Genomic DNA, 26,906 nt, shown 5'->3' on the forward strand with positions numbered 1-26,906 from the left:
TGTCTTTCTCTGTAGCTCTTCACCTTAGCGTCTGAGACAGGGTCTCACTGAGTCTGAGGTTCCCCATTTCAGCGACCTGCAGGCCTACGCCCTCTGAGATTATTCAGAGGGCCTTTGTGTGCCTTTGTGCCTGACTTTCCTGGGTGTTGAGGATCTGAACTCAAGTCTTCATGGTTGTGTGACAAACACTTTACCGTTAAGCCATCTCTGCATCCTGGCATTAATCAGCAGATATGGATTCTCATGTCTGTCCATAATTTAAAGACAGCCGTTAGCAGGGAAGTAGAAATGGAGCCCATGACATGGCTCCTACAGCTGCAGACATCAGCTGTGTGTTCCAGGCCTGCCAGAAAATCTCAGCAAGTAGAGATTGATATTGATATTGATAGACGCCTTGTGTATGAACCTCTGACAGGCTATATCGACAGCCTGTACTATGGATGTTAACATCCAATATAAAATCTTGAAAATTCTAGAAACCGTTCCTAAAACTCATTCATCAAAGCACTGTGGTGAAATCACATATGTGTGAGAAATGACAGAGTCTATGATAGCACCACTTATTAAACTTAAGGGACACAGCCAAGGCAACACCAGAGGACAATTCATTCCTTCAGAAATGTCACTTACAAAACCACAGGGGGTTGCAAACATGAATTCATTCAAATTCACTTAAAAATATATCTATAGCTAAGCTAGGTTTGGTAGCTCAGGTTTGTAGTCCCAGACGTCCAGGAAGCTGAGGTGGTGGTGGTGGTGGTGGGGCTTATAAGGCCTAAGACCAAACAGCCTGGGCAGCGTAGTAAGGCATCCCTATCTCAATAAAAATTGACCAGGACTGTAGCTTTGCAGGTCAGTGCTTGCCTAGAATACACAAAGCCATAGGTTCAGCCCCCAGCACCAGAAAACAAAAATTAGGAAATGAATACTAACCAGAAAGAAATGGTGGGAAATAATAACACAAAACAAACAAACAAACAAAGCAAAACACGGAGGAATAACTGGAAAGAAGAAAAATACTGATATTGAAAAGCTTGCTGAGTGTGGTGGCGCACACCTTTATTTCCAGTGTTTGGGAGGCAGAGGCAGGAAGATCTGAGTTCGAGGCCAGCCTGATCTGTAGAATGAGTTCCAGGACAGCCAGGGCTACACAGAGGGAAAAAAAGCAAAAAGCAATCCACCCCATAATCAGCTTCCAAACGCTGACACCATTGCATACACTAGCAAGATTTTGCTGAAAGGACCCAGATATAGCTGTTTCTTGTGAGACTATGCCGGGGCCTAGCAAACACAGAAGTGGATGCTCACAGTCAGCTATTGGATGGATCACAGGGTTCCCAATGGAGGAGCTAGAGAAAGTACCCAAGGAGCTAGAGGGATCTGCAACCCTATAGGTGGAACAACATTATGAACTAACCAGTACCCCGGAGCTCTTGACTCTAGCTGCATATGTATCAAAAGATGGCCTAGTCGGCCATCACTGGAAAGAGAGGCCCATTGGACACACAAACTTTATATGCCCCAGTACAGGGGAATGTCAGGACCAAAAAAATGGGAATGGGTGGGTAGGGAAGTGGGGGGGAGGGTATGGGGGACTTTTGGGATAGCATTGGAAATGTAATTGAAGAAAATACATAATAAAAAAAAGGCAAAAAAACAAGCTATTTAAGGAGAAGCTGGCTCTTTCTTTGTGGTGTGCATTCTGTCTGTGCAAGGGTTTCACTACAGCATTGTCATGCATCCTCATGTGACATGTGCTTGTTAACATTCCTGTCAGTCCCTTCTCTTATCCTCCCTCTGAAGAGAGGGCTAGAGAAGGAAACAAGTCAGTTGCTGGGTGGTTAGGAGTAGTCTGTAGGCGAAGTTGGGTGTCAGCCATGCCCCCCAGCCTTGCCTGAGACTGCATTGGAGATGTAGGAGTTACTCAGTTAGGGGTCTCTTCCCATCTGGCCCCAGGAGATCACTGTCTTAGACAGAAGGCTCCTTGACTCCAGAAAGGCATGCTGGGAGAGGAAAGTGCCTCCCTCCCTCCCTCACCTGAATGTCACATGTCTCTAGCTCAGTTCTCGGCTAGAGTTCCTCTAGGCTCACAGCTGTGCTGATTATTTGAGCAGTGTTTAGAAATCAGGACCAATGGGTCTTGTCCAGCAGTCTGGGGTTAAGTTCTGCCCCTGTGGACCCTGACTTCTCTGGGCTTCTGCTTTCTCGTCTGTAGGGATCCGCAGGGGGACTGTGGTTGGGCGGACAGAACAGGGCAGCCTGCTCTGTGCCCAGGATTTGGGAAGTTGGTTTATTCCCTATAATCTCTCTCTCTCTCTCTCTCTCTCTCTCTCAACTTTTGTTCTTTTCTTATATGTTACATCCTCCCAGTCCCCCACCCCCACTCCAGCCTTCCCTCTCCTCCCCCTAGATCAACCCCTCTTCTATTCCCCCTCTTAAGAAAGAAAGAAAGAAAGAAAGAAAGAAAGAAAGAAAGAAAGAAAGGAAGGAAGAGAGGAAGGAAGAGAGGAAGGAAGAAAGGGAGGAAGGAAGAAAGAGAGGAAGAGAGAAAGAGGAAAAAAAAGAAAAAAAGCATGCATGCCTTGTGGGAATATGTACCTAACATGACCTAGCAAGATACAATAAGCCTTTAACCACTAGTTGAGCCTACTCTAGAATCCCCGGATCAGAGACCTCTACCCAGAGGAGCCAGAGAGATTGTGCAGGCTTCAAGTTCAAGTCCCATACCCTGTGAAGCAGCAAGTAAGCCAAAATTGGGGAAAGGATATGATATGGGCTGGTATGCCACACAGCACGTATGGAATTATGTTTAAGCCCTATCCCGGCCCCAGGGACCATCTCCACCCAAACCTGACACTGCTACTCATTCAAATAAACCTGCTCTCTAGGTGATGTGTCCCCACCTGATTCTGACAGACAGTCTGTAAGGTGACATAGTAGCTGAAGGGGCATTTGAACCTCACCTGGCTCTTGTGTCAGTTGGTCTCCCCAGACAGACAACTGGTTAGCTACTGGGGCCTTGAGGGGGTGGAGGGGAGAGCACAGGCTGGTTAAGGGTGGCAGACCCTGAGCCCCTGAGGAGCTAGGCACTTCTCCACAGAGGGAGGAATCCCAGAGCCATCGAGACCTGGTGTGACTTGCCTATCACCACCCTCTGCAGCCTAGAACTTCCCAGCAATGGACACGTGTTCAGCCTGAAGATAAGTGCCAGCCGAGAAAAGGCTTCCCTCACAAGTGGCCTAGGCAATTCTTTCTCAGAATCCCTTTGGTAACTGTGACTAAGAGGATGGAAGTAGAGACATCTGGGCTCCTGACTGCTCAGATTCATCCTTCAGTTAGGGGGGGAAGAGAAAGCAACTGTGAGTCTGGCAAGGGTGCTGGCATTGATGAGTGACAGGGGTGAGCATGCCAGATCGCCAAGGTACCCTCACACCAACAGTACAGCTCGTTAGCCTGCAGGCAGGGACTCAGGCTCAGAAAGCTGGTTACAGCATAGGCAAATGGCGGGGCTGGGATTTGAATGCCAATCAGCATGCCTCCATCCTGCCAGTGTGTACTCAGAATGCATACCAGGTGCACCAGAGTTTGGGGGGTGCTTAGGGGGCAGGTGAGGGAAAGGCCCCTCAAACCTGGAGTACAGTGAGTGCCAGCTCCCCCAAACCCTCTGCAGCTGAGAAAAAAAAAATGAAGCCTGCTCTATTGTAGGTTGTGAGAATAGTTGAGACTCCAGATACATTTTTGCATTGCAAAGAAAAAGGATAGGTTAACACCAGCTTGGAAGCTGCGAGTAGGGCCCCACTAGCTGCCTTGGGCTTTCTTTACTCTTTGCAGAGTTTCCCACACTGCAAGAAGAATCAGACTCCGCAGAAATGAGCGTGTCAGATTCCAACAGAGCAGAGTCCTTATATAGGAGAGAAATGGGCTGTGATTCTGGGCTCATTCAGTTCCCTCTGCTGTTACAAAGTGCCGAGGCAGATAACTTTGTATATAAAGGGGCGGTTACAGGTGTGGTTGAAAGTATTTGGAATCCCAGCACTAGGGAGGCTGAGGCAGGAAAGAGAGAGGGATGGGGGCAGGAGGAGAGTAGGAGAGAAAAAGAAAAGAGCTTAATTAACTCACAGTTTGTGTTGCTAAAAGTTGGCCCTTGAAGCCCCTCCCCTTGTCTGTCAATATTGTGATTGGCAGGGACAGAAATGTATCCCTTCTGAGGCCACGCCTCCAATGACTTAAAAGCCTCCCTGTTAAGCCCTACCTCTTAAAGGTCCCTTACCACCACCTCCCAACACTACTGCCTTGGGGACCAAGTCTCCAACCCCAGAATCTTGGCAGACAGACTCAGTTGAGCACAGCAGGTGAGGAAGGTTAGCAGGGAGACTTGTTCATGTGGAATGTGCTTAGCGGACTCAGCATCATGAAAAGGCCACTCAAGGGTGACCCAACCATGAGAACACTGTGGAAGGACCCACTTCTGCCCATCTCCTGGGGCCAAATCAAGGAGACAGATTGGATTCCACGATTCCTGGAGGGTTTTGCGGCATGGTAGGGAGGAATCCCATCTCTGAGGTCTTTCCAAATGACCTGTTTCTTCCCAGATCATCAGAAGCCCTCTGACTCACCTGTGGTAGTTAGGCAGCCAGAGAATCACGAGAGAAACAGTTCAACATTTCATGTTAAAGCAAGGCCTGGCCAGCTCTCTTTCTTCTACAAACTAACCATAATTCACTCTCTATTTTGTTTTTTAAAGGAGAAAACACAAGGCTTGTTATTATTGCAAAAGCCTCGTGGGTTGGCATAAGTGTGCCGGTCTGTGCATGCCTTTGTGGAAGTCAGAAGTCAATGTTGGTGTCTTCCTTTATCGCTTCCTGCCGTAGCTTTTGAGACCCACTCTCTTACCAAACCTGTAGCCCAACTTTTAGTTAAACTGAGCAGCCATCGGGCTCCCAGGAGCTGCCTTTCTCTGCCCTTCCCCAGCACGGAGGTTACAGCATACACTGCTATGGCCTGCTTTGCTGTGGCTGCTAAGAATCTGAGGCTCCTCCCAGTCCCATAGACGGTCTTCATTTAAAAAGAAAACGTGGGAAGCCCTACAAAGAAGTCCAAAGCAAACTGTGATCCTGTGGCTAAAGATGGTCATCCTGTGACTAAACATTGTGATCCAACAGCTAAAGACACTGGCGCCTGTCCTCAGCAGTGCACCCTTCAGAAGGTAGATTCTGAGCTGTGTAAAAGGTTTAACGGCCTGAGTTTATAAGGTTGGCAAGACTTCAGAAAGAGACTCTCATTTTGGCAAGCTTGGAGAAGCACCCTATAGCAGTCATTGCATGGGCATAGAATAGCATCTAGCCGGTGCCCCCTGAGGACGAACGTGTCCCTGCATGAGGCACTTCCTGTCCTTTCATTCCTCTCTCAGAAACAGCACCCAAAAAGGTAATGGCCTCTTAAAAAAAAAAAAAAGGTTGCAATTTATTCAATAAATTATGCTAAAATCTAATTTTCTGGTGGCAGGATTGGAGGCCGTTCTGTCCCCTCCCCCTTCCCCACCCCTATTCAGAAAACACATCAAAGCTGCCACCTATTGCTGCCTCCCTTGGTCCCTTGGTTTGTAACCTGCCACATGCAGACCAGGCCATTTTTTACATTGTCTTGGCACTGAAGGTCCCTGTAGGGATGGACATTCAAGAGTGGATCCTTGCAGATGGGCAAGCTGATGCTACAGTACATTAATTCAGTCCTTGTTAGTAGCAATCCTAAAAATTGATTGAGCACCTACTAGCTGCCCACCCCAGGCAGCCTAAGGTTTAAAGTATTTTAGATTCACCATTAGTGGAGAACCAGAAGTGTGACCCAGCTTCCCCAGGGCAAACTTTGCATTGGGATGGGTTCCAGCAGGTCAGGCCGCCAATGAGCTGAGCAGGGAGTCTGGGCGGGTTTATCTCTGGCTCCAGAATGTGAAGGGCTGGTGAAGGCAGCAAGCCCATGCATGTCAGAGCCATGCTGAATCCCAGCTCAGACGTGGGGATTTTCGGCCATGTTGATACTCATGCATGCTCAGGTCCTGGCTGAGGCCTCCCAGCCTGGGGACAGATCATGAGTTCCCTCCAAGTCCTCTCTGGCCAGCTGGGCTACAAATTAGACTCTTCTGATGTATGCTGGGGCTGGGGTGTTTATGTAATAGACAATGGTGACAAGAAGGTGGCCGGATGGGAAAGGGCTCACTGCTCAAGCACAAGGGAGGACCTGAGTTAATCCCAGAATCATTTTTATAAAATCCGAGTGTCAGCTAGAGAATTGGCTCAGTGGTTACCAGCCCTGCCTGCTCTTCCAAAGGATCCAGGTTCAGTTCCCAGCACCCACACGGAGGCTAACAACTGTCTATAACGCCAGTTCCAGAGATCTGATGCCCTCTTCAGGCCTCTGCAGGCACTGTGTGCACATGGTGGTATACAGACATACATAGAAGCAAAACACTCATGTGCACATACAAACACACAGGCATACATAAATCTAAAAGGAAAAAATCAAGGTGTAGTGGGTGAATGCTTATCATCCAGCCCTGGAGGAACAGGGACAGGGACAGGGACAGGTGGATCCCTGTGGCAAGTTGACTAGACTGAACTACTTAGATTAGAGATCACTGGAGACAATCTCAGAAAAGAAGGTAGATGGCCCCTAAGGAAAACAGCTGAAGCTGTCATCTGGTCTACACACACATATTTGTGGACGCACCACACACACTCATGTGCACACGCACGCACGCGCACACACACATACACACGGGGGGGGGGGGCACTTGAGTAGTCTATAAGAGCAGACTATGCACAGATACAGAGGACCACCCTGACACTCCACAGCTGGGCATCCTTCAGGATGCAAACACCCACTCTGACAGACATTTCTCATCTTCAGAACTCGCTGGTTTTATACCCAGTAAGGTCCCTTCTACAGTGTCGCTGGAAAGGTTGAGCTACCCTTGGCTATCCTGATACACCCATTGCCACCTCGGTCCCTAAATAAGTTATTATACTTATATATTTATGATCTGGTATATATATATTCACGTGTGCATGTCCACATGCATGTGTAGGTCAGAGGAAAACTTGTAGGTGTTTGTTTGCTCCTTCCACCATGTGATTCCTAGGAATTGAACTCAAGTGGTCAGGCTTAGCAGCAAATGCCTTTGCCCACTAAGGCACTGGTTTTCAACCTATGGGTCTGTAACCCCTTGGAGGGTTAAATGACCCTTTCACGGATGGGTCATTGGAAAATACAGATATTTACATTACAGTTCATAATAGTAGCAAAATTACAGTTATGAAGCAACAACAAAAATAGTTTTATGGTTGGGAGTCACCACAACATGAGAAACCATGTTAAGGGGTCACAGCATTAGGAAGGTTGAGACCCACTACCCTAAGCCATCTCACCTGCCCAGAGTACCTCTGTTGACCCAGGAGACAATGATGTCAGCTGGCCAGAGATGACCCAAATCTCACAGGTTAAGGACACAGTATCTACCACAAGACTGTCACCCTCTGAGATGCCACTCCAAAGCCCCTGATTGTGATCTGTGCTTTTGATGAGGCATCTGTCAATAAAGGGTTCCCACAGCCCTTTCCTCAGATTCAAGAACTTTCTAGAATGGCTCATAGAATTAAGATACATCTTCGTCTGTTGAACTTGGACTTTTAAGTGGCCCGTCTGGTCTCAAAATGGGCGGGGGGCACCATCCAAAGTTACCAGAAGAGTTGAGGAAGCGGTTTATTGGTTGTCTGAGATTTGAAACTATAGATGACCACTTAGGAGACCATTCCAAGACATGGGGCACACTTATAGACCGTGTGGTGATGAGGGATCCCTAAATAAAATGTTCCAGGGGCTCTGGGACTGTGAGCTACTCTTGTGTTGAAGAGGTGGATGTTGCAGTGTGTGCTCGGCCACACGAGGTTGATGGCTGTGCAGTGGATTCTTATAAAGCCTGGTGGACACTTGCAGAAAAGAAAACTTTGGGGCTGGAGAGATGGCTCAGCGGTTAAAGAGCACTGACTGCTCTTCCGAAGGTCCTGAGTTCAAATCCCAGCAACCACATGATGGCACATTGCCATCCATAATGAGATCTGATGCCCTCCTTTGGTGTGTCTGAAGACAGCTACAGTGTACTTACATATTATAATAAATAAAATAATGAATAAAATCTTTAAAAAAAAAAAAGAAAACTTTGTTGGTGGCTATATTAGTCAGGGTTCTAGGAGTACAGACCTTATAGACTGAATCTCTCTACATAGAGAAGGGGAATTTACTAAAATGACTTGCAGGCTGTGTCCAGCTAATCCAACAATGTCTGGATACCCACAGACGGTCCAAGAATGCAGTAGCTGCTCAGCCCATGAGGCCGGATGGCTCAGCTGCTCCTCAGTAGACGCTGGAATCCTAGAGATGGGCTCTGGTGCCAGTGAAGGAATGAACTTGTGTTATGGAATTTGTGACCGCTAAGAAAAAAACCATAGACTCAATTTAATTATAATTAAAAGATTTATTGATCTGCTGCTAGCAGGAGGAACAATCCCTGAGCCAAATTTGAGATTGTCACGCAGAAGGGGTATGGGGGAAGGATTTTAAAGGGGGAAGCCACATGGAAACCTTCAAAATCTATGCAGGCAAGCAAAAATTGCTCTGCTCTGCCAAGTTAAGAGCTTAAAGCAACTCAAAACAATCTTTGGGTATCTGCGTAAGCAAGTTACATTAGCAAAAAAAAAAAAAATGCAGTTAGTCATCTAACAAGTAGATAGTCAGGGATATACATTTTTGGGGGGTCACTGAGTTGGGGTTACTGGAAACTTATCTTTCAGGGACTGGAGTCAGAGACAAATGGCTTGCAGGTACCAAGATGGATGCCATAACACTTAATAACATGCAAGGCAAGAGCAAGCAGGCAAAGAGCGAAAGCTTCCTTCTTCAATGTACATACGCATACACACACGCATACACACACACATACACAAACACAAACACATACACAAACACACACACATACACAAACACATACACAAACACATACACATACACAAACACATACACAAACACACATCCCACACACATATGCTTCCAGCAGAAGGCATGGCCCAGATACAAGGTGTGTTTTCTCACCTCAAGATCCAGATTAAAGGTGTGGATCGTCCTACTTCAGATTAAGCAGAAATCCCTCACTGGTGTGCCCTCCATTTTTGGATTTGTAGTTCACTCCTGATGTTGCCAGCCAAGAATAGCCATCGCAGTGGTATTAAAGATACAGAAAAACATACCCCGAGGGGCTACTTTGGGAGTATGGCAAGACTGAAAGCATAGACATTATAGACGACAGAGAAAGAGGAGAGAAGAGAGGGTTTGCTTTTGTAACTATTGATGATCACGGCGCGGTTGATAAGATTGTTGTTCAGAGATACCTCACGATCAATGGGCATCCACTTGGAGTTGAAAGGGCCCTTTCTGAACAAGAGGCATAGGCTGCTGGATCACAGAGAGGCTGCCGGGGTGGACCTGGTAACTCTGTGGGCCATGGAGGAAACTTTGGCGGTGGTGGAGGCAACTTTAGTTGTGGGGGAGACTTTAGTTGAAAAGGAGGCTATGGTGGTAGGTGTGATGACAGTCGAGGTAGCTGTGGCAGTGGTGACAGTGGTGACTGCGGTGGTCCTGGTTAAAGTAGCAAAGGATGTGATGGTGGTGCTGAACCAGAACATGGAAGCCAAGGAGGTGATGTGGAGGAGGGGGATACGGTGGAGGAGGGGGATACGGTGGAGGAGGGGGATACGGTGGAGGAGGGGGATACGGTGGAGGAGGGGGATATGGTGACTACAACGGAGGAGGCTTTGGTGGAGGTAACTATGGTTGGGGGGAGGGACTTTAATGATTTGAAAATTATATCGAACAACAGCAATCAAATTATGACAGTGTTGGTGGAAGGAAGCCCGGGTGTTCCCTGTGGTGGTGGCTGTGGATCTGGTGGGGGAAGGGGTGGGGCGTGGCATCAGAAAATGGCTCGGATTTTTAGCAGGAGAGCATGGGAGTTGTCAGGAAAGCTGCAACTCCCTCTGAGACAGCTGTCCCACACGCGTGAGAGGAACTGTAAACGTCAGCCACAGAGGAACAGTGATACACACTCAGCAAAAGTACCTTCAGCTCAAACAGAAAGCCCTGCCTGTTCAGGACCGTCGTCATAGAAACCATTCTCCTTGTTTGTTTGTTTGTTTGTTCGTTTTTTTGGTTTTGCTTTTTTGAGACAGGGTCTCTCTGTATAGCCCTGGCTGTCTTGGAACTCACTTTGTAGACCAGGCTGGCCTCGAACTCAGAAATCCGCCTGCCTCTGCCTCCCAAGTGCTGGGATTAAAGGCGTGCTCAAAAGCGCGGCTGTTGATCTCCACACTGAAGTGTCAATTAGATGTTCATTCCTGAAGCCTTTCTTCAGTTGTAGCCTTTCCTTTTCCTTTTCCTTTTCCTTTTCCTTTTCCTTTTCCTTTTCCTTTTCCTTTTCCTTTTTCCTTTTCCTTTTTCCTTTTCCTATCCCTTTTCCTTTTTCTTTCCCTTTCCCTTTTCATTACATCTGGTATACTGCCCTGTAATAAAAAAATTAAGGAAATTTCAACTTAAAAAAAATAAAAGATCTGTTTCCTTATATTTGCAGAGTAAGACAGATCAGGAGCTGGTCCAGATGGAGACAGTGACACAGGGAATGACAGCTGTTCAGGGTTTGCATACTGCAGGAGGGGCGGGGCTCCGTGCTGTATAGAATTTGGACTGGCTGTGAGTTGGGAGCCATGAAAGCCTAGAGACAATCACAATGTGTCTTATGAAACTGGTCTGCCTATTAAGTATCAGTTTGAAATCTCCACAACATGGGGTTCCAGCCCAGTCAGCCTGAGTTGAAACCCCAGCTCTCATCTGCTAGGTGTGCCGCACTTTACCTCTCTGTAAAATGGGGCTACATGCAGAGGTTTATCTGTCACGTGCTCAGAAACATGGAAAGAAGACAGGTGGCCATGTGTGGCCCTCAGGCTCCATTTTTACCAGTCCTCCCGGTATCCTGTTTAGAGAGGTCAGCCCAGTTCATCAAAAGGTGAGGCCATGTGCACCTGGTTTTCTAGTGAGAACAGACAAGATGGAGACCCTGCTCCTGTGTCGCCCGAATCCAGGCTAGACGTGAAACAGCGGCGAGGGCTCAACCTTTCCTATGTTCTCTGTCTCTGTCTCTGTGTCTCTCTGTCTCTCTCTCTCTTGCTCTGCAGCTCAGCACTCAGAACCCTGCTTCTCTCCCATGCTCTCCAGGAAACGCTGGCAGAGCCCAGAGTGCTGGAATTCTGAAGGGTTACTCCCTCTCTTTTGAGGGGCTCCCCTTTCAGCAGACAGAGGTCATGTGACGGGGGGGGGGGGAGTGGGGGTGGTGAGCTCCATTTTGGCAGGCCTGATTGGACAGAGCCAGCCTAGGATCCTCAGAGGCTGAGAGGAGCTAGGCAGGGTGCAGTCTCCTCTCACCATGGCCAGTGAAGGAAGCTGGCCAAGATGGACTCAGTCCACCTTGGGTGCCAATGAAACAGAGAGAGAGAGAGAGAGAGAGAGAGAGAGAGAGAGAGAGAGAGAGAGAGAGAGAGCAGATTCCGTGGTCTCAGCTTGCATGCTTCTCTGGATGGGGAGCTCACTCACTGCTTTCTCGAGTCATCTACAGCCCATTCTCCAGATGAAGAAATAGAAGGTTCACGGATACATGTTTACCCAAAGACACACCTGGTCCCCAGGGCTCAACTCCACACCACCCTCCTCCATTTCTCGGCTCTAATGTGGCAGACTCCGTAGTGCTGTCTGTCACAGGCCCTCAGTGCAGCCGGGGAGGCTGCAGAGGCTCAGCTATCCTACAGGACCCACTGGCTTCCTAGCTTGCTCACCACCCTGAGGAATCGCTCGCGGGCGCACATGTTCCTGTCTGGACACACAACAGCCTTCCTCTCTGATGTAGTTTTTTTGGTTTTGTTCTGTGGAAAAGATTCCTATCGCCTCCTGAGACCCGTGATTATTTCAGTGCTCGTGACAGGAAACCTGGGGCGGTCAGAGGCGTGGGAAGGCTGAGTCTTTACCCTTTACCTTCACAAAAGGCACGTGCTCAAACATCCCGTGCGTGACCACAGTAAGGGGTGCGGCGGCCTCTGATGCTGGACGCACGTCTCAGCCTTCCACCCCAGAATGGGGTGGACAAAAAAGACAAAAGAATGAGGAGGTAGGGTTAAGATTGGAGGTCCCAGATTCAAGAGGAAGTGCAGCTAGCCCTGAGTGACCTCTGAGCCTCAAGGTCTTTTCTCAAGTGCCACCTGGGAGCCCTTCCCACTCAAACACTTCGGGACTTCATGAAGTTAGAGCCTTAAATTACCATGTCACCTGAAAGAATGTTCCCAGGGGGTTCCACCCGGGCCCAGCCCCAGAGCCCCTCTGGCTGCTCCACTTTTAAACAGGCAAAGTCTTGGCAACAGCTCTGGGCTGATGTGTCCAGGTTAGTGGAGGAAGTGAAGGAGGGGACTTTGTTTCCTCCTCTGCAAAAAGATAGGGAAGAGGGAAGGCTGGGCATTGTCCCTTTGGGCACCAGGACTCTTGCCTCTAATAAAACTGCTTGCTGAAGCCTGCTGTTAATAGGGGAAAGGTATACTGTATGCCTGGGCCGTTAATGCGTGTCTTGCAATTGTTAGCATCCCTGAAACCTCCCCAAGGGAGTATCTAACCTAGCAGCTAGAGAAACTCAGGTTGCATTATCTACAGCTAATGGGCTTTGGAGCTGGCCTTTGGATTGGCTGTGGGTCTCAGAGATGATATCCTGGCACAGGTCCAGTACCTGTCCCTGTTTTGTCATATTCCTGAGCACACGTAATAGTAACTAAGAGGCTCACAGTACACTGGACATTCTCCCAGAACACATCTACTCAGTGGAACATGGGCACACATAAGCACGCATACATACACACACACACTTGTATATGTGCACACACATACTATATGCACTATTCCTGTGTACACTGTGCACATGTATAATGCACAGGCACACAAATAGCAGCCACTCTTCTTAGCTTCCTTGCTGTCTTAGTTAGGGTTTTACTGCTGTGAGCAGACACTATGACCAATGCAAGTCTTATAAAGGACAACATTACATTGGGGCTAGCTTACAGGTTCAGAGGTTCAGTCCTGTATCATCAAGATGGGAACATGGCAGAGTCCAGGCAAGCATGGTGCAGGCAGAGCTGAGAGTTCTACATCTTCATCTGAAGGCTGCTAGTGGAAGACTGACTTCGGGCAGCTAGGATGAGGGTCTTGAAGCCCATACCCACAGTGGCACACTTCCTCCAACAAGGCCACACCTACTAAAAGTGTCACTCCTTGTGCTGAGCTTATATACACCATCACACTTGTCAAACTCTGTTCAAGCCTCATTTTAAAAGTAGCCAATTGAGGCCGGGCGTGGTGGTGCACTCCTTTAATCCCAGCACTTGGGAGGCAGAGGCAAGCGGATTTCTGAGTTCGAGGCCAGCCTGGTCTACAAAGTGAGTTCCAGGACAGCCAGGGCTATACAGAGAAACCCTGTCTCGAAAAACCAAAAAAAAAAAAAAAAAAAAAAAGTAGCCAATGAAACAGAGGCAAGGGTCTTTCTGTGGTGTGAACCCCATAATATCCAGTCATCACAGTGGTCAGATATCACCAGGGCCAGGCTAGAGCTTTCTGTTCTTCTTTCCTGCAGTGACGATTCTCCCCCTCAGTGCCTGAGTCTGAGCAGAGGGTCAGAGAGACTCTGAGCAGTCACATGGACAGCGTATCTTCCCCTTGGAGAAGCAAGGTACAGCTTCTCCCATAAGCAGTTAGGCTGTGAGCTCACCTACCTCAGATCTTCCTTGGGATGCATCCTGCACTAGGAGATGGATAGGAGCCGCTCCAGGGCCAGAGAAAGATTTAGCATTCAGCCTTGTGCAGCCCTGGGTTTGAGGCCCGCCTCTGATTGGTTGTGGGCTTGAACCACGTGGAGCGGCTTCAGCGCCTCTGCATTTCTGTCTAGGGCGTCTCAGCCTCCAAGGGTGTGAGAACGTATAGAGGCACACTATTGTTCCCTTTTGCCTCTATTCTGCAAAGATATCTGCTTTGGACAAAGGAGGAGTACACATCACCTGCCCATTGTCTGTCAGCTAACCCTCAAAGACAGAGCACCTACGGTAGGTCAGGCGCCTGGTGGAGGGAGGCAGCAAAAGGGACCATGTGGCAATTACAATAATGTCTGGGGGCAGGAGGGAGAGGTCGCACTACCCGAGCAGCAGGAAATCATAACACTCTCAGGGCGGAGTTTGGCTTGAGAAATGGAATGGCTGGAGATCCAGATCATAGGATTTATTTCGAGGAATTGGCTGATGGGCCTGCGGAGAGTGTCTGGGCTCCCTGAAACCCGGGGAAACTCTTTAGGGAAGAGTCAACCCTGGGTTGGACTTGGACTGAAGCTGCCAGCCCAAAGGAGTGTTTCTTCGTCTTCTGTGAAACTGGGGTCTGCTTTAAATGTCCTCCTTCTGATGAGATCAAGTCCAGTCAGCGGCCGAAGGCACAGGCTTATCCTTTAACACTGTGTGTGACACATCGCTGTCATCTACAAATGTATTGGGTCACATCCATAGGTATCCTGAGATACCCGGGGCACAAAAGCCATACATTGGACATCCTAATGGATGTCTTCCTTGTAGAAAGTCAGAGGCTATAGATTTTACATGAAGCCACCGATGTAATACATAGGCCATCATTAGGGGACAGGGGAAAATAACAAGGAACAGTGGCTTAGTCAGGCTGTCACACAGGGATGACCATAGCAAAGTTCTTGAAGAAGATCCATGGGAGGTTAGGGGCAGCAACTGGGCAGGGGTGTGGCTGGGGGGGGGGGCAGCAGGCAGAGGGGTGTGGCCAGGAGGAGACAGGCAGAGGGGTGTGGCTAGGGGGGGGCAGCAGGCAGAGGGGTGTGGCCAGGAGGAGGCAGGCAGAGGGGTGTGGCTAGGGGGCAGCAGGCAGAGGGATGTGGCCAGGAGGCAGAAGGGTGTGGTCAGGAGGCAGCTGGCAGAGGGGTGTGGCTTCAGGCAGAGCTAGGAGTATAGAAAATGTCTGGCGAAACCAGGACTGAATTAAGAGTCTCAAGCACTACAGAACACATTAAACAAAAGGGGACTGAAACAAAGGAATGGCTTTAAAAGCACTGCGCTTGTTTTAAGGTCATTATGGTGCCTATGAGCAGCTCAGGGGCAGTCCCTGAGAGGGCTAATGCTGTAGTCAGGATTTTTACTTCAAGGGACATGAGATTACACTGCCAGTCTCTCAAAATTGTAAAGTTCAGTGTGGGAAGGGAAAGTAATGTTCTAATGTTCTAAACAGGATCACGGTGAACAAAACAAACAAACAAAAGACAAAGAAGTAAGTCAGCTTCCCTCCCAGGGTCTGAGGCAAGCAGTCAGGCAAGCTCACCTTGCCTCCTGCCTCCCCTGCAGAAAGCAAGATGGAAGAGGGGCTCCGCCTCTCAAGGCTCCGTCTTTCCTTTAGTTATTACTAAATGTTCCAGAACATTCCAAAACCAGAAAGCGTTCAGATGCTGGGAGGGCCCACATGCACGTGTCGTGTATTGGATCTGGCTTCTGGTTTGACTGAGTTCTGAGAATGGAGAATCTGCCGTCCACCTCAACCGCCAGCCCTGCCCCTGCAGGTGCCTCTGACCTTCTTCCTTTAAGGGCAACGGTTGCCTGGAAACCTATGCTCGGGGCTACACGTTGCTGCAGGGGCTGCGGCAGGTTGTGAGGTCCCCTCGATCTCCTCCAGACCCATCTGTGCCTTGGCCGGAGGTTTATGTAGTGATGGTCTATCAACGCCATCCTGATGCAATAGCCATGAAAGGCTGGCTTTAGGGGAAATTTATATCCTGTGAGGAGTCAGGGAAGGGATTCAGGAGACCTGGTCCTTTCTGGCTCTGGCCTGGTGGCGGAAAGAGCTTTGATTACTGATTTGATGTTGTTATTCAAGGGGCTGAGACATGATGGGCAGAGACTGGGAGACCAAGGAGACAGGGGCCTCCCATGAGAATAGTGTGTGGCATAGGGTGGGCACCCAGGTACACTTTGCTTACACGGAGAGACGCACACAGGTACACATACAGGTACACATACACACATGATCTTTGCTGAGATGCTGAAGTATAGGAGAGCTGCCCCTCGGAACACAGACAGAACATAGCCTCAGTGGTTCCCCAGGATCGTCAGGCTGCCCGTCTCCTTCAGCGCTGTGAAATCAGTGTCCACCCAGATAGGAAATCAAGGCCAAACATGAGCTGTGGACGGGAGAACAGGCTGAGAGGAAGGGCCTTTCCCTCAATCCTGCCCCATCCTGTTCCTGTGGCTGAAGCAGGGCGCCCCCTGGTGGTGCAGAGGAAGCAGATTACTGACCAAGAGCTAGCGCTTGACTGACAGTGACTTCTCCCCTCCTCGCAGTGCGCTGGAGGGAAAGGCTGCCTGCTGACTTTCATGATAACAGCCCCGTGGAGGAGGATTTTACGTCTGCGTTGGTCAGGAGTCACCAGAGGAACAGAACAGACAGAATGATGGCTATTAAAAGGAGGTTTCTCAGAGCGCTTATGTGACATACATGATCCCGGTAGTCCAACGATGCCTGTTTCTCTATTCTGAAGAGGCCGAGAACCTCAAGGTCCATTCTCCAGCAGATCCAATCTGGTGCTAGAGGCCTGGAGAATTCCCAGAGAGCCTCTGACTCTTAGTCCACGTTGGACACCCCAAAAAAGCTGGGTAGTGCCATCAGTGACAGCCTGCAGCAGCGACAGAGTAGAAGAACTTGGCAACAAGGATGAATGAAGTGAGCAGGCAAAAAACAAAGCTTTCTTCTCCCAACCCCACTCCCTGCCTTAGCTGGGCTGCATGCCTAGATGCTGCCTGTCTTAGTCAGGGTTTCTATTCCTGCACAAACATCATGACCAAGAAGAAAGTTGGGGAGGAAAGGGTTTATTCGGCTTACACTTCCCACACTGCTGTTCATCACCAAAGGAAGTCAGGACTGGAACTCAAGCAGGTCAGGAAGCAGGAGCTGTTGCAGAGGCCATGGAGGGATGTTCTTTATTGGCTTGCTTCCCCTGGCTTGCTCAGCCTGCTCTCTTATAGAACCAAGATTACCAGCCCAGAGATGGCACCACCCACAAGGGGCCTTTCCCCCTTGATCACTAATTGAGAAAATGCCTTACAGCTGGATCTCACGGAGGCATTTCCTCAACTGAAGCTCCTTTCTCTGTGATAACTCCAGCTGTATCAAGTTGACACAAAACCAGCCAGTACACCGCCCACCGTGAGCATGCAAGACAATTGGAATGTTAGATGCTCCAGCTCCCAGTGTCTGCAGGAGTCGACTCAGGCTCATCCCATCCCTGAGAATCGCGGCATCTGTGGAGCCCACCCACCTCCTGCTCCCCCCCCCCCCACACACACACATGCAGCACAACACGACACTGTCATGAGCACCAAGTTTTCCTCCTTGTCCTTTTTAAACATTCTTCTTGTATCTGAACTTGCTCTCCCAAACTGTATTTGTCAGGACCCTGGTGGGAGCCAGAAGGTACATTCAGGCTGGTGGCATTAGAGAGGTTGACAAGCCGGTTCACATCAGAGTACAGCGAGCATGTGAAGTCCTGAGATGGCATGGCCTGCACTCCCTGCCCTTCCCCTTTAGACAGTGGGCTCTTGGTGAAGGCCAGAAACTCTGGACCCTACGGGTCCCCAAGACAGGGAGCTGGGTTGCCAGCATCTCCGACTGTACTCCTGGCCAGACCCACTGGGAGGCCAGATGGCAGGATCCCAGGAGTGGTCCTAAGAGGCCTGACAAGCCCAAGGCAGTGGAGAACAGGGGATGCTCTGGAGCAGGGCCCAGGAGAACCCACACCAGAGTCCCAGTCAGGCAGCTTCCAGATATACAGAAGCAGGGGAGTAGCCTGTAGTTGCCAAGTCCCCTGGGCAGTAAAGCGCCTGCTGCCTGCGAGTTGGGCAAGAGAGAACACACATTTTGCTTTTATCTTGAAAGCAGGGCCTAACTGGGCCATACTGGTCACTGGGGGCTTTGGACACCTTCCCAGAGCCACCAAGACCAAGGACCCAAGGTCTCCAGGAGCTGTCACTGTCCAGATGAACAGCACCCAGCCACAGACTAGCCAGTCCCAGGGCAGAAGGGGCATCTCTGCCCTTCTCCTGGATAACAGAACGTCACCCCAGCCCCGGTCATTCTTAACGTATGCTAAACCTAGAGCCACAAATTCATCGTCTCAGACGCCCAGTTGGATTTCCCCCTAAAGAGTCGGGAAGGGTCTCTGAAAGGCTGACTGTGGGGGATTCTCTTTCCCAACCTCCCTTTTTTGGAGAAGCAGAAAGACTTAGTTCTGAGTTTCTAGTCCTGGCCCTGGTTTTGGGAGGTTCCAGTAAATCTCTTCCAGTGTCACCTGAGTGCCTTCCGATACATTTTCTTCCCCTGCTACTGTCTGCACTGGTGTGTACACACACACACACACTGGTGAATTGGGAGAACCTGGGTGCTTTTGCGATGTCCAGAATCTTCTAGCTTAGGAGTGACTGGCTGCTGAGTGCGAGACCTATAGTACACCCACCTACGTACCCCAGTTTTCTACATACTTCCAGGCAGGGTTGTCATGTCACACGGAGTCCTGGACAGTGTGGAGGTCAGATACGCTAAAACACCTGACAGAAACACCTGAGCAGAGGCGAGTTTAGACAGATTCACAGTTTCAGCCAGTTCGGTCTGTCTAGGCAGAGGTCACGCAGTAAGAGCGTGTGACAAGGAGCAGAAAGTCACTCAGAACCAGGGCTGCATATGACCTACAAGAGGCCTGTCCCAAGTGACCCGCCTCTGCGAGACCATCCCCACCCCCTAAAGGTTCATGGCATGCCAAAATAGCTCCACCCCTTGGGACCACACATTCAGAATATGAGCCTGTGGAGGACAGCTCAGAGTGAACGTGTGATGTCACCTTTTGTAAGAACCAGGCTTTCACACGAGCCTCCTGGGGACACAGCCAAGCCATTGGCCTTGTAGTTGACATTGGTTGGGCAAACCTTGGTGACTATTTGAGTGGCATCCCCCTCTTCTCTGCAGCCTGCAAGCTTTCCTGGACATAGAGCGTGCACCTGCATCCACCATGTGTGCCCACACGCCGCACGGGGCCAGAGAAGGTCCCAAGACCCCATCTTTCACCCTCATGGAGAATGGGTTTTTTTTTCAACTAATTACTTTTTAATGTGTGTATCTATATATGATGTGTGTGTCAGGTGTCTTGGAGGCAAGAAGGGGATGTCGGATCCCCTGGAACTGGAGTTATAGACAGTTGTAGGCTCCCATGTGGGGGCTGGGATTTGAACCTAGGTCTTCTGTAAGAGCATCCAGTGCTCTTAACCACTCAGGCCATCTCTCCAGCCCAGATCGGTGTGTTTTGACCTTCGTCCCAGCTAATGACATTCTCTTCTCTGCCTCCCCAGGAGGATCCTCACTCCTCTTTGTCCGGCGTCCAAATGCCCTGCTCCTGGAAGCTACTCGGGTTTCTGTCGGTGCATGAGCCCATGCCCACCGCGGCCTCCTTTGGGTAAGTCAGGGGATCTCCAGCTCACCATCGGTGACTCCAGGGCAGGCAGTGTCCTGTTGTGGGTCATGGTTGAAGGGGTGTTTCAAGTTAGGCTCAAAGACCAAATCTTTAACAGTCCCCACAGCCCCGTCAGGAGCAACAGGAGTGGCTTTTGTGGGACTGGGGGAAGGCACAGGGACACTTCATCACATGTGGGATGTCCCAGTCATTGTGAAGACAGGGTCGCCATGGAATTGACATCTGCTGGAAGACTGAAGACGAAGGGAAGCCTTGGGGAAACTGAGTCAGAGTAGAGCCAGGAGACAGGGCCTCCATCCTGAGGGACCAGTGCTGGCAGCAGAGAAAAGGGTCCTAACTGATCCTCAACATCCTGCGGCAGGTGCCACTGGGAACTGTCCCCACAGCTCTCAGCGCTCACTGGCCAGGCAGCCTCCTGGCACCGCTGGGTTTTCTCAGAGTGCTGGCCCTCAGAACAAATAGCAAGTGGCCCCGGTGGTACACCTGAGTCTCCAGTGAGCAAATACCTCCCCCAAACTGCTGTTAAGAATATGGGCTCTCCCATTTCTAGGAAGGGGCAAAGTGTCCACACTTTGGTCTTCGTTCTTCTTGATTTTTTTCTTTAAGATTTATTTATTTATTATATGTAAGTATACTGTAGCTGTCTTCAGACACTCCAGAAGAGGGCGTCAGATCTTGTTACAGATGGTTGTGAGCCACCATGTGGTTGCTGGGATTTGAACTCCGGACCTTTGGAAGAGCAGTCGGGTGCTCTTACCCACTGAGCCATCTCACTTTGCCCCTTCCTAGAAATGGGAACAAAACACCCATGGAAGGAGTTACAGAGACAAAATTTAGAGCTGTGACGAAAGGATGGACCATCTAGTGATTGCCATATCCAGGGATCCATCCCATAATCAGCTTCCAAACGCTGACACCATTGCATACACTAGCAAGATTTTCCTGAAAGGACCCAGATATAGCTGTCTCTTGTGAGACTATGCTGGGGCCTAGCAAACACAGAAGTGGATGCTCACAGTCAGCTATTGGATGGGTCACACGGCCCCCAATGGAGGAGCTAGAGAAAGTACCCAAGGAGCTAAAGGGAACTACAACCCTATAGGTGGAACAACAATATGAACTAACCAGTACCCCGGAGCTCTTGTCTCTAGCTGCATATGTATCAAAAGATGGCCTAGTCAGCCATCACTGGAAAGAGAGGCCCATTGGACTTGCAAACTTTATATGCCCCAGTACAGGGGAACGCCAGGGCCAAAAAGGGGGAGTGGGTGGGTAGGGGATTGGGGGGGTGGGTATGGGGGACTTTTGGTATAGCATTGGAAATGTAAACGAGGAAAATGCCTAATTTAAAAAAAAGAGAGAATATGGGCTCTCTATGCCTGCAGAAATGTGCCCAAAGGTTGGAATGAAGACATCTAGAAGATTCCAAAAGAAGAGCCAATACCATAGGTCATGGTGTAGGGCAGCCCGCAGGCAGCTCATCTCTGCCGCGTGATGCCCAGGCTCATTTGGAAGACACTGAGTCATGAGAGTGGAAACAACACAGGCTGCATTGGAGCTGGCGACTCCCCTTGCACCCGAGGGTGTCTGGCTTCCTGCAAGTTCAGGAAGACACTGCAATGCATTTAATGGCCCCACCTTGGAAGTCACGTATCCCCATCGCCACTGTGGGTCAGCAGCGGTTCACTAAGTCCAGCCACATCCACAGGAAGAAGAGTTAGACTGGGAGGGATTTTTTTTTTTTTTTTTTTTTTTTTTTTTTGGTAGCAAGGTGTTTTTCCAGAGCACACAGCTTACCCCTTGGCCCCTCCATAATATCCTCAGGGCAACAGTGGGGACCCTCTCTTCTTCCCTTGTTCAGTCGCATCTCCCATATCTCCCTCCACACACATCCCTGTCATACCGGGTACCACCTTGCAAACTTTAATCTCACTTCGTGACCCCAAAATGGACTTGAGATGGGTCACTACTCCAGCTTTGTCTGCTTTGTTCTCCCCAGTCTGGAGGTTTTTAAAAAATCTCCTTTGGGCCCAATCCAGGATTCCTGATGATGGTGATGGAGGTGAGGGTGGTGAGGGTGGTGATGGTGGTGATGGTGGTGATGGTGGTGATGGTGCTGTTGATAGTGATGATGATGGTGGTAAGGGAGGAGGGATGCTGGGTCTGTGCCCTCCTGAAATCACCACCTACCCAGGACTCATCACAGAGGAGTCCATGACTGTTAAGAGAAAAACAAGCTCCTTATCCACACAGGAGCTACAGGGGCTCTAGATACCTCAGGATCCAAACCATGTCACCATGAGTCACAGGCCCCGGCCTGGCTCTAGGGTAGCGCCAGCCCAGCAGACACTCCGGGGCTCTTCCTGAGAAACCTCAGGATGCTGAGCAGAGCCTTCTCATCATTCTGCCTAGTGCCTCCTTTCCCCTGCCCCGCAGTGGAAGGGTCCTCCCATCCCCCACTCTGCAGGTGACTAGTCACACGTGCCCTGGGTGTGCTTTAGGCTTTTTAGTGCATCTTTATAATCATGTTTCGATATTATTCCCATCTTACTGGTTAGGGGTCCAAAAACATTAAGCAACTTACCAAGGCCAAACGGTGACCAGGACTCGGCCCCAGGGGGACCAAGCCAAAGTCTCGCCTTTCCTCTTTCCAGGCAACCTTGGCTCACCTTCTGTGCTTTGCTGCCAGTGGGCACAGGCACAAGGTTCTCCCTCTGCTAGAAGACACAGATTGTCATGGAGGTGGCTGTGCTCTGGGGGGCCAGACTGCAGTCTCTCCACCTGGCATGGCATCGCTGATCTGGTCTAATTTATGGCTCACCTGTGACCCCACTCTGAGGAGCTGATGGGTCACGGTCCCACAGGGGAGAGGCATGAGAAGGCAGCGAGCACATCTCATAGTGGAGGCTTCAAAGGGCTCCAGGTGTGGCATTCACGACCATTGGAGTAGCCAGGGAAGGATTCTTACAGAGTTCAGACCAAGAAATATCATGTCCCTTTGGTCCCAGGAAGATCTCTCAAAGGACTGGAGAGTCCAAGTCCCCTAGTGCTGTCCACAGACCGGAGTCCCACCACCTCCCCACACCCCACTGCCGCCGGGAGTCATCAGCTGAACAATAGACTTTCTGGTCCACCTGTCCTGTGCTCCTCCCTGGCCCTCCACCTCCTCCTTCTGCTATCCCGTTTTCTCTTCCCCTCCCCTCCCCCTCCTTGTGACCTGAGGATACGACTGTCTCTTCTCTACTTTCTTTCAGCATCGAAATGTTCAACGTCACCACACAAGTCCTCGGGTCTGCTCTTAACGGGACCCTTTCGAAGGACAACTGCCCAGACACCGAGTGGTGGAGTTGGCTCAATGCCATCCAGGCCCCCTTCCTCTGGGTCCTCTTCCTGCTGGCCGCACTGGAGAACCTCTTTGTCCTCAGCGTGTTCTTCCTGCACAAAAACAGCTGCACTGTGGCCGAGATCTACCTGGGCAACCTGGCAGCGGCGGACCTCATCCTGGCCTGCGGGTTACCTTTCTGGGCCATCACCATCGCCAATAACTTTGACTGGGTGTTTGGAGAGGTGTTGTGCCGGGTGGTGAACACCATGATCTACATGAACCTGTACAGCAGCATCTGCTTCCTGATGCTCGTGAGTATCGACCGCTACCTGGCGCTGGTGAAGACCATGTCCATGGGCCGGATGCGCGGGGTGCGCTGGGCCAAACTCTACAGCCTGGTGATCTGGGGCTGTACACTGCTTCTGAGTTCACCCATGTTGGTGTTCAGGACCATGAGGGAATACAGCGAAGAGGGCCACAATGTCACCGCCTGCGTCATCGTCTACCCGTCCCGTTCCTGGGAGGTGTTCACCAACGTGCTGCTGAACCTGGTGGGTTTCCTCCTGCCCCTGAGCGTCATCACCTTCTGCACGGTGCGCATCTTGCAGGTGCTGAGGAACAACGAGATGAAGAAGTTCAAGGAGGTCCAGACGGAGAGGAAGGCCACCGTGCTAGTGCTGGCCGTCCTGGGGCTCTTTGTGCTGTGTTGGGTGCCTTTCCAGATCAGCACCTTCCTGGACACGCTGCTGCGCCTCGGCGTGCTGTCCGGATGCTGGGACGAGCACGCCGTAGACGTCATCACGCAGATCAGTTCCTACGTGGCCTACAGCAACAGCGGCCTCAACCCACTGGTGTACGTGATCGTGGGCAAGCGCTTCCGGAAGAAGTCCCGAGAGGTGTACCGGGTGCTGTGCCAGAAAGGAGGCTGCATGGGAGAACCCGTCCAGATGGAGAACTCCATGGGGACTTTGAGAACCTCGATCTCCGTGGAACGGCAGATCCACAAGCTGCAGGACTGGGCAGGGAAGAAACAGTGAACAGAAGCCACCAGGCAGGACTACTGCCAAGTGTGTGAGGATTGGTGGGACCGGAGCTCCTCAGCCTGGGTTCAGGAAGGAGCTTGAAGCATCCTAGGCAGCCCCAGGGAATCAGGCAGGTGACTCCAGCCCTGTCTCATGGCATAAGCATGCTGTGGGGAATGGGTACCCTGGGGCACAGCAGGGTCATTCTTACTGACTGACGCTCTAATTCTCCATGAGTGGAGGGGTCATGGGTATGGGTGGGAGTGACAGAGCTTCCTTCCCTTTTGGGGAAGGACAGATCTCCTGCCAGCTTTGGCCCTGTGGCTACATGCACAGTAGGCATGGCCGCCTCATTTCCCAGTTTCAAGGGTATAAGATTTATTGGTCTTCTGAAGGTTAAATTCTATGGTAAGAGCCCAGGGACTGGGGTTCTGTGGCTCCTTTCACCTGTAGACAAGGTGGACAGCACAAAAGAAGAGCCCCCAAAGCATTTATGGAGCACTTGTTGAATACACACCGTTATACACTGAGGGCAAGAGGAAAGAACTGCATAGTTTAATGTCTTATAGGAGCCCTGACATTAGCGGAGAATACCGAGAAGGCTGCTGCTGGTGTGCCAAAGCAAGGAACTGTGGGAGACGGGAGAGTACAGGGCCCAGGCTAGCCAGTAACCCCGAACACGGTAGCCTCATCCCTGCCTCTGCTTCTTCGGTTGTAATCTGAGGGTGTCCTGGGCTTTGAAAGTGGGGTGTTATATGGCTGTGAGGCATTGTGACCCACACCACCACATGCAGACGCATTGGGACTCTTGGCACAGAGAAAGCCACTCAGGCTGAAGAGCTACTCTGTGGGGACACTTAGTATTGGAAGGCCCAGTACCTGCCTGCAGGTGTCTGCGGCCCTCAGTCCCCTCTATCTTTCCCTCCTAGTATTTCACCCCTATGCACACAAAGCACAAAGCATTTGCTCCACAGGAAGGGCAAGGGCGGGAGACAGCGAGTGTTTGTTTTGCAGGGAAACAAAGAAAAAGGAATTCTGATGGGACCTGCCCAGGGAATCCACACCTCACAGCCTGGCTACAAATTGGTAGCTGTCCAGGAGAGTCTAAGCTGCTTCACAGAGTCCCTGTCTCAGTGACCAAGGGCTGCAATGAGTGGTTTTATTTGAGAGTGGCTCACAAAGCAGGGGACGGACACTACCAAAGAGCAGCTGACCCATCCAAGGTCACTTAACCCAGGGTGTTAATTCTGGGCCTAATCCCCTGCATGGCCACAGAGTGATAGCCTCATGAGTGATGGTGGGTGGAGCTGCCTGCACCCAGGGAACTATGACATGAGACTCAAACCACCCCCACCTCTGGGGGACAGCACACGTGCATATTGAGCAGGTCTCCCATCAGGGATATGAGGATAGCCTCTCGGATAGCTTCAGGGCCACTGGGTTCTCCGTTAGAACCTTCTCAGGGTCCTTAGGTGAGCTCAGGTGTCAGTGGAGACAGTTGCCCCACCAACTCTGCCAGAGGCTCAGGTGACAGACACCATACTCGTAGTTCCAGAATCTTCCATGGGAGTTAATTTTTCCATGCGTCCATATCGGTTACTTTCTAGGACCTGTGACAAACTTCTTGACAGAGGCCACTTAAGGGAAAGAGAAGGGTATTTTGTCTCTCAGTGTCAAGAAAGGCTTTGGTCCGGTGCAGCAGGAACTGTATGGTAAACAGAGTGCCTGACAGAAGCATCATACTTCAGAGATGACCAGTAAACGGAGACACAGCTGGAACCAGGGAGGCCTATGACTGTCAAATGTCTGCCCCTAGTGACCTTTCACCTATAAGGTCCTACATCCTAAAAGGTTCTATCACTTTCCAAAATAGGGCCAGCAGCCAGGAACGAAGGGAAGCGCATTTCAGACTCAACCATTACAATGTCGCTACAAACTGGCTGGCCCCTGGGGACATATGAGGAGCATATCAAACAGCCTCCTACACCAAGCCACTTAGGAGCTCTCCACTTGACAGCCAGAGGCTACGGAGACTGGGGGAAATGAGCAGAGTTCACTGGAGTTTCTGGCCAGGCTGGAGCCAAGGGAGAGCCTATGTGGCAAAGAGCCCATAAATCCCCACCAATCTGACTTTGAATTTCCTAACAGAGTGGACCCCAGGAAATTCTTTTTCCACCCCATCTTCCCGGACACTAGTCCAACAAGCACACAGGACACTGTAGCCAGAAGAAGGAAACAAATGACACACCCATACTGTGAAGGAGAAGCAGGGCCCCGTTCTCAGAAGAGGAGCTGGTGGGCTACAAGTGCAAGGGTCACGGCTGGCCACAGCCTGGGTCCCTCGGGGTGGCTGAAGGGTCTGGAACTGGGTCCCTGCAGGGTCTGCAACTAGGACTGTGGGAGGGAAGCCCCCTTGTGCCTTGTGTCAGCATCCTGATGACAAATCGTGTCCAGTGAAAGATGCAGAGAGCTCTGTACTGTGCAGAGGAAGTGGCCAGGGTACCAACGAGGGAGGAGCGCTCTGTGAAAGCACACGACTCTCCTGTGCACTGGAATAAACAGATGAATTCTGCATAGTGTTTCCCTGTGTCAAACTTCCTGAACCTCTGAGCTCTGACTCCGGGACACTGGCTTTGGTAGTCAAAAGGCTTGGGAGGTGAGGGACACATTCGGTTCCCAAGGTTTCTGTCACGGAAAAGACCAACGGACTCCAAGCTTTTGCAATGGTGCATCCCTTAGGGGTTAGATGGGGATGTGGTGGTGGTGGTGGTGGTGGGCAACACACAACACAGGATACTCAGTTTGCATAATTATTAATATTCATTGAAATATGCATGACTATGTTAAACAAATAGCATTA

At 50.5% G+C, this 26,906-nt stretch overlaps 1 protein-coding gene across 3 annotated transcripts in view; it reads left to right on the top strand.

The window, feature by feature from the left end:
- The window catches only part of Bdkrb2 (bradykinin receptor, beta 2), a 32,073-nt gene extending 5,448 nt beyond the window's left edge, over positions 1–26,625 (top strand). The window contains exons 1-4 of one of the 3 annotated variants that reach the window (XM_011243991.3): positions 14,054–14,228; positions 16,524–16,902; positions 19,578–19,681; positions 22,954–26,625. In XM_011243991.3, the coding sequence (XP_011242293.1) occupies positions 16,894–16,902; positions 19,578–19,681; positions 22,954–24,061 (1,221 nt within the window). In that variant the 5' untranslated portion in view covers positions 14,054–14,228; positions 16,524–16,893 and the 3' untranslated portion in view covers positions 24,062–26,625. Of the gene's footprint in view, positions 1–14,053; positions 14,229–16,523; positions 16,903–19,577; positions 19,682–22,953 lie in introns of those variants that run through there. The other 2 variants (XM_006515442.4, NM_009747.2) reach the window with 2 other exon arrangements.
- Positions 26,626–26,906: the final 281 nt, after the last annotated feature.

Source organism: Mus musculus, chromosome 12, assembly GCF_000001635.26.
Source record: "Mus musculus strain C57BL/6J chromosome 12, GRCm38.p6 C57BL/6J".
In the NCBI taxonomy this organism is placed as follows: Eukaryota; Metazoa; Chordata; class Mammalia; order Rodentia; family Muridae; genus Mus; species Mus musculus.